Source organism: Lactuca virosa, chromosome 1 (genome assembly GCF_052849685.1).
Source record: "Lactuca virosa cultivar CGN04683 chromosome 1, Lactuca_virosa_CGN04683_v6, whole genome shotgun sequence".
Classification (NCBI taxonomy): Eukaryota; Viridiplantae; Streptophyta; class Magnoliopsida; order Asterales; family Asteraceae; genus Lactuca; species Lactuca virosa.
The window spans coordinates 78,585,523-78,593,365 of record NC_136426.1 but is presented as its reverse complement, the minus strand read 5'-3'; the positions used below and the strand labels follow the sequence as shown (position 1 = coordinate 78,593,365).

General features: G+C 34.6%; 1 protein-coding gene across 1 annotated transcript; it reads right to left on the bottom strand.

Moving 5' to 3' along the window:
- Positions 1 to 266: 266 nt before the first annotated feature.
- Positions 267 to 3,451, bottom strand: BRD4 (bromodomain 4). Its single transcript, XM_079075106.1, has 5 exons — positions 2,816 to 3,451; positions 2,258 to 2,307; positions 1,768 to 1,845; positions 1,093 to 1,618; positions 267 to 1,010 (listed from the first exon to the last, which is right to left on the bottom strand). Exons 1-5 carry the CDS (start codon positions 2,969 to 2,971, stop codon positions 411 to 413), a joined length of 1,410 nt encoding a protein of 469 aa, XP_078931232.1. The 5' UTR covers positions 2,972 to 3,451; the 3' UTR covers positions 267 to 410.
- Positions 3,452 to 7,843: the final 4,392 nt, after the last annotated feature.

Here is a 7,843-nt window from a genome sequence, read left to right as displayed (position 1 = left end):
GTTATAACACCATGAACACCACCCCTCATCTTGTTGCTTTTTGTTATAACACCACTTCAAGTTGCCCATACCATATGCTCTAAATGTAAAGAATCTAACCACAACCATGAACTTGGTAATCATACAAGAGTTGTCGAAAGCAATGATATTGAAAAGGTTGTACACTTTATTCCGGTTTGAATAAAACTATAGAACCTAATAATATAATGAAGCTTATACAACTTCAAATTGGGTATATGCAATGAATGAGAGAAATGGAAGCAATATATCGAAACCAGACTTGGCTTATTACAAAAGACAACTTTTCTTGCAACATTAACAACATAAAACTATACTCATTTACACACACTAATAATAGTTTTTCCATCGACTTTTCAACTATGGCTAGTTTACAACTACCAACAAACCCATCACTTTTGATGAGCTTTTTTCTCGTTTGAAGAATTCCTAGGTGTCGGTGGTGGTTGTTTACCACCTCTGCCACCACCCCCCGCCCTCCTCGGCCGCCCCAATCCTCTTTTTGCAATTTTCTGATTACCACGAAAGTCAACGTTTGACTTACTCCCTTCAATCTCCGGATTCAAGGTCCCGGAATCGGAATTACTACTAACTTTCAAATACCCATGTGGACCCCCAATCGGACCACTACTTGGAAACTTTACTACAAGCTTCGGTTGTTTACATGGGGCTCGAGGCCTAATGCTTCGGGGCCTCACGGGAGGACTTGAGATTGAAGAAAAACATAGGATTGATGATAACGGCATGCTGCTGCTGCTACTGCTAGAATCGCTGCATAACTGCTTGTACCTTTTGCTGACTAGGCCACGGAGGAGCATTGCGGACTTGTACTCTCGGGTTCTTTTTGAGTAGAATACGAGTGCATTGTTGGCAAGCAAGAGCAAGTCTCGGAAAAGTTCTCGGGTTGATTTTATTCCACAATTTGCGATTTTTGATCTTATTGTGTCCAGATCCATATGTTGACGGATTGTTTTTCGATAACGTGCTCTTTTCTGCAGAAAATGAATTTTGACTTTAATGGTCAACCGATTGAAAATTTTATAATTTTTGTATCTTTCACAATAATATCATTACCTGGCTATCAAGCCGACGTCGAAACACCAATGCATATTGATTCTCAGTAACCGAATTAAAAATCCCAACCAAATCATCGCTTTGTGGGCCCCCCCTACACGACTCCCCATCCTGCAAATCCACACTCGAAGACTGCATACCACTCGTTGAAGCCTCGTTCCAATTACCATCTTTCCTCTTTCTTTTCCCTCTTCTTTTTCTAATTGTGCCACTTTTTTCATTGCTCAATTTGATCATTGTGTTCATACATGATTCGGGTACTTCTAGTTTTACTTCAATATTTTGAGACGATGCTAGGGATGGGCTATGAGATTGGGATTGTGGGTTTGTTTCAAGATCTTGAGTGAAACTTCCGGATGATAATTCAAATTCATCTTTGGATCCTTGTTTATGAACGGTTTTGATCTTGATTCCCTTTGTTTTTGGTAAAGATTGAGGTGGGGATTCGGTTTGGCTTGAATCATAGTCAATTTGATTACAATTCACCTTTTTGGATTTGAGATTTTCAAGCTTTGATACGAGAAACCTATCAATGATTAAGCGAAAACCCTAATAATGGTTTGTATGCAGCAAAAATGTCTCGAAGAATCAAATTACTGATAAAAGAATTGTAAAAAATACCAAGAAATTGATATATTTGAACTACAAAACGGGAAATATGAAAGAAAGACTTACCCAATTGATTCTTGGGATTTCTCGAGCTCTCGCTTCAATTCCGCAACTCTACGTTCTCGAAGCTCATCATACCAAAATCTAACGAATGAAAACCATGGCGACCAACAAATTTAAAGCCTGTTCAAAGTTCGCTTCAAAAACAACCTCTCTACATATAACAAGCTTCATGAAATCAACTAAGAGTTGTTGACTTTTTCACAAGTTTGAAAAGGAAAATTTGTAGAAGATACAAAATATTTGAATAATGAGGCTCGTGGAGAAATGGAAGGAAAAAATAAATGAGGGCAGAAATTATAAGAAGCTTCGATATAATGTGAAAAAGTATATGCATTGATTTTCTTTATTAAGTTGTTATTTATGTATTTAGTCAGCAATAAACATCCATATATAGTTTTACTGGATTAAGTTTAAGTAAAAAAAAAAAGTAAAAAGCAGGACCTAAATTAAATAAATGAATAAATAAATTGAATGGAAAAAACTCGATACTCACTTGCAACCAGTATAACGCTGTTGCAAATCTTCATACCTCGTTCTACATGCCTGCAAGTGAGATAAAGTGTGAAATGCATAATTATTAGTATTATAATAACAATAATATAAGAATGATAATAACAGCAAACACTATTCATGACACACAAAAATATTACATATTCATTTTAACTCCTGTTGACTTTTACTTTATACCCTTATCCTATTTATTACTAATAAAAATATAAAATAAAAGTATTATTAGTTTAAACAAGATACAATAAGTCCATGTTAACTATAATGTTTAAATTTAATTGTAGCATTCATTTATAACTGTTATTATTAAATTGTATAATTATTTCTTTTAATGAAAGTAAAATAAACTACACATTGATTATGTGTGCTAAATCTTACTATTAATTTAAAGTTTATCAAACTAACACTTCCTATTTATTGCAATTAGGCTCAAGATAGACTGCTAACTTGTGCAAACATGCTTGTAAAAATGTGTATCATAATTCATAAAGACATAAATGAGTTTATGAGCCAAAATAAGTAATAATGAAATCACATGCCTAACCTCAGGGGTGAAGTAATACGGGCAAACGGTTCGGGTACGGAGCTCCGAAGAAATGACGTCCCAATTGCCGGTCCCATGCCGGAGAACAGCACCGCCGAGGATAAGTTCCTCCCACGTACCCCACACCTTCTTCAAAACAACGCTGACGTCATCCATTCATCCACGTGTATAATGCTTGATGAGACAAAAAAAACCCACTGCCAAAAAGTTTTTTAAAAGAAATAATAAGGCGCACGTTAGCAGAAACCCTTATTCCGTCGACGGAAACCACCACGCCTCATGGCAAAACCGCCGGTTGCGGAGGAAATTGTTTGAATAAATGAAAAAGGTGTTCGGTTTTGAGGCGCAATTGGTGTAACTTTTGCGGGAGTAAAGGGTTTGACTGGTGGCGAATGAAGAATTCCGACTGCAGAACAGAATTTTTGTCAAGGTTCAAAATCAGAAAACAGAAAAAAGCAGTGAATTAAGCAAGATTAATAAGAGATGATGTTGTTGATTGGTTTGAAATTTTTGAAATTATTTGGTGGAATGCTGTACGACGAAGAAGAAGAGAACAAAAGGCTGGTTTTCCTCGAAAATCTCCCTCCCCCTCTTTCTCTCTCTAGATTGGCATCGCCAATGAAATTTGGTTTCTTTTAACTTTTAACCTTTTTATTTAAATTTGAATAGATAGGGAATTTATTATGTATATTTGGATTTGTCTTTGCCTATTTATTACTTTTTCAATCATACAAAGTCAGTCAATATATTTTTTAACAATGTATCGTTAAGTCAATTATATAAAAACTCATCTTATTAAGATGATCAACATGTGCCGGTGACTAACAACACAAGTAAATTACATAAAAAAATATATATACATTGTCATTTTTTTTTTGGAAAGGGAACTTCCCTAATAAGGGTTTTCGGGCCAGCTTTCGCGCACCGACTAATCCCCGCTGCAAACATGAGGCTTTGCCTCATGCCCTGGAGTCACTGCAGGCAAACCTCCATGGCCACAAGGGTTGAGTGGTGCCAGGATTTGAACATGGGTCAATAGGTTATCCACCATATCTTCCACATGTCTTACCAAGTCACCACAACCCAAGTGGTTTACATTGTCATTTATAATTCTATTCGGTTTGGATTATAACTTTCATAATGTTTTTAACGTGCATTTTTTATTGTTTTATCTATTACTAGTTGTGAAATTCATATATTACATGGGTTAATTTAATATATATATATATATATATATATATATATATATATATATATATATATATATATATATATCATTATCATTATCATTATCATTATTATATATAAAAGCCCTTTAATCCTGGTTCGTTCTAAATCAAATTCATATGATCTGTTTGACGCCACGTATCCTACTGTTAGGCGTGTCAAATCCAACAAATAATAGGGGTACAAAAGACTCCAGATACACTGCTTTAATGCACTAAAAAGTAGTACAAGGCAAGCAGGGTCGAACCACAGAGACACGGGACAAAAGTCTATACCTTTTTGCACAAGGTACTTTGGTCACAGATGGGGGTTTTGTTTGCAAAAATCAAATAATAAAAGAAATAACAATCAACTTTGAAACATGCAAAAAATGAAATAGATTTGTAAACAAGTTGTAAAAGTGCTTCCAGTTCTAGTTCTCAATGTTGTCATTTAACCTGATTATGACTTGATGTAATTTTTGATTGCTATTCTAAGTTGGTACTGAAAGATATTAACACGCTCTAATACCTCTCGCTTGCCAAATTATCTAACTGAAATACGCTCTTTGACTAGACCTAGCTTCACTAATTCAACCTAAACACGCTCTTAGATTGTATTGGAAAACTGCATTAAGTTTTGTATAAGCTTCCCAACAATGTTCATTTCTTCTCATACGCTCGGAAGTGTGAAAACATGTGATATATGTTTTACAATAAGAAAACTTATTGCTTGTTACCAATTATTAACTTAATAGAACTATTAGGTGCCCTAAAAGTTAATTAACTGCACAAAAATTCAATTCATGAAAGTGGCCAATCAAACACAAATCAAATTTAAGGGTTCTAGTTTAAACAAAAACATAATCACTAGAATAGAATCACAAATCAAACATCAAATCATATGCTTCAAGTCAAGCAATCAACATGTTTTGAACAAGAACTAGAAACTAGGGTTTCTTAGCCACACATGGCTAAGAACAAATCAAACAAGAAAAATGATGGAATTGAAATGTTTAATGCTTACTAAAATGAAATAAAAAATGTTTGCAATGATTTGGTCTTCTCAAAAGCTCCAAGAATTCTCCTAGAATCGCCCAAACTGCTCCCAAAAACCGTTCTCTCTTCAAATGACGTCTTCTCATGTCTTTTATTAAAGTTCACGTGCATGCCATGAGGCCATGCGTTTTTGGCATGGCCATGCCTTTTGCCCATGTGTTTTTGGCATGGCCATTTGTCTTGACCATGTGTTTTTGGCATGGTCCATGCTTTTTGCTAAAATTACAAAAAGTCTTCACTGTTGACTCCATCTTCAATCTAGCTTCACCACGAGTCATGTTGCTCAAATATGAGATGATAAAGGACAAACACGACCCGTGTCAGTGTGACAAGAACCGCATTTCAAACGTAGTCCTTTGCTATGATGATAATGCAACAATGACTCGGGTTATGTCTTCATGCTTTCCTCCATGGAATGACCGGTTCATCTTCTCTGCATGCTCCAAAGCTCCAAGAATCCAAGCTCCATGCATCCATGCATCCAAGCTCCACGTTCCATGCTCCATAATGCCTGCAAAATAAATCAAAAATAGTGAAATACCAGGCATTCTTAATGAAATATGCAATTGCCCTAATAATCAACTAAATGCAAGAATTATGAAGTAGAATGCTATAAAAAGACGGAAATAAACATGCAAAATAGGTGCATAAAATGCACCTATCAAACCTCCCCAAGCTTAGACCTTTCTTGTCCTCAAGAAAGAACAAAATTGAGAATCTACCTAGAGAAGACGATAGGTGACTAAAAAGAAACTAAGATGAAAAGAATGGAAGGAACGAAAAGGACTAAATGGAATTAAGAGTGCATGCATGCAATAAAAGAAGAACTAATGAAAATAACATATGTACAAAAAGATTTTTTTTTCAAACATTAATGCAATAAACAAAACAAAACGAACATATTCAATCCAATTAACCTCATTATGTCATACAGTCGAAGGTGTACCTGTCGGGCCTTGAGATAACTTGACATTAACCCCACAAAGATATATAACATGTAAAACAAGGTTTTTAGCCATTCCCTAACGCAACTCAACAAAATCAAAAGTTACAACACTTGTTCACTTTTACAGGTATTGGGTTAGCACATGGAACAAATTATGGTCTTACTCTTGTGAAAACATGTGATGCAAAATATGCTCAGTCATTTTCATTTTACAAAGCATGACAATGACCGAATCCAGCTATTTGTTGACTAACAACAATCTTTTTCTAAAAAAAATTTCTAAAAATTCCCTAATACATACCCATATTGGTTACACGTTTCAAACCACTTACACCAGTCAAAGTAGTTTACAGTCAGTCCAGTCCAAAGGAATCTTTGGGCAGCCAAGCATTTTTCCTAAACATATTATTCAATTAAACTATAAACATAAATATATACAAACTATCAAATTATATTTTCCTACAAATAAAGCTCATGGTTTTCATTGAAATCCATGTAGCAGGCTTCCAACCAACACATCCAGACCAGATAGCCTTGGTGTGCTAGATTTAAAGAAATCCCTCGGGTTTACTTGCCCGAACCTCAAAGGCCACAGATTAGCTTTATTTGAATATCTAAACCTATTTATATTATTTTTTGTTTTTATTAAGTTCATGACTTTCTATGGAACCCGTGTAGCGAACTTTCAACCCAATCAGTCCCAAACAATACAGCTTTAGGCAATTAGGTGTAGAACACCCCTCAGGGTTTACTGATTCAAGTCCCAAAGGTCACAGATTAACTTGATAATTTATTTATTTATTTTTTTGTTTGCCAGGCTTATTTCCTTATATTTTCGTCTTGACTCTTTTAGGGGGACTGATGTAAACGCGCAAAGACCCATAAGTACAGTTGGAAACAATGTCCCCAAGCAGTGTATTTAGACGGGAATAGGTAGAAAAGACTTTTTAGAGCGCTGGGGAATTCGAGTCACTGAAATTTTATATTCATTTTATGGCTCTTTTGAATTTGAAATTTGGATATGAGTGAGCACTTACTACTCATAAGACCGGTCGTGTGTTCCAAGGGCTAAACTATATTTGTCTTTATGCTTCGGTGTTGATAACCTTATCATTTTTTGTTTTGCACGAGTAGCTTCGGGATGTGACATCCGCCTAAAATGGATTCGGGTCAACCCAACCCAATTGGAAATTTAATAAACCCTACTCAAGATTACTTGACGCTAATAGGATCAAAACCCATACACTACGATATAATTTGATGTTAATAGCAACATAGTATAGTACAACGTTATAACTATAATCAAATTAAATTATGATACCATATTAAAATCAAATCAAAGTATAACGCTCTAATTAAATTAAAAGAATCAAACTTGAATGCTATAATTAAACTTCAAATCAAAGTAGATTGTTATAATCAAATAATAACCTATCTTTTATAAAACTCCATTTTTATAAACTTTACATTAAATTTTATAAAACTCTATTTTTATAAACTTTACTTAAAATTTTATAAAACTCTTATATTAATTATGTAAAAGATGCTTGTGTTAGTGGGAAATTATGAAGACCACCAAAAGCAAAAAGATTATTCCCATGGTCTCCCACTCATACCTCCCATCCACTTTCCTTTCATTTTTCTCCCAACACATTATTCTCTTCACCACTTAAACCTTCTCTATTCTTTCTCTCACTCTCAATCTCAAAATTCATCCAAGAAATACTCATATTCCAGCCAAGAACAATCTATTATACTCAAATTTTCATCCCTCTTGAAGCATTCATCAAGGTATGTTGTTAAAAGTTTCAAATTCAT

Excerpts from the sequence above, each read along its gene's own strand:
- BRD4 (XM_079075106.1), bottom strand. The coding sequence starts at position 2,971 with ATGGATGACGTCAGCGTTGTTTTGAAGAAGGTGTGGGGTACGTGGGAG. Across the intron at positions 2,308-2,815 it reads CGTATTACTTCACCCCTGAG|GCATGTAGAACGAGGTATGA; the intron begins GTTAGGCATGTG and ends TCTCACTTGCAG. Across the intron at positions 1,846-2,257 it reads CAGCGTTATACTGGTTGCAA|ATTTTGGTATGATGAGCTTC; the intron begins GTGAGTATCGAG and ends TTCATTCGTTAG.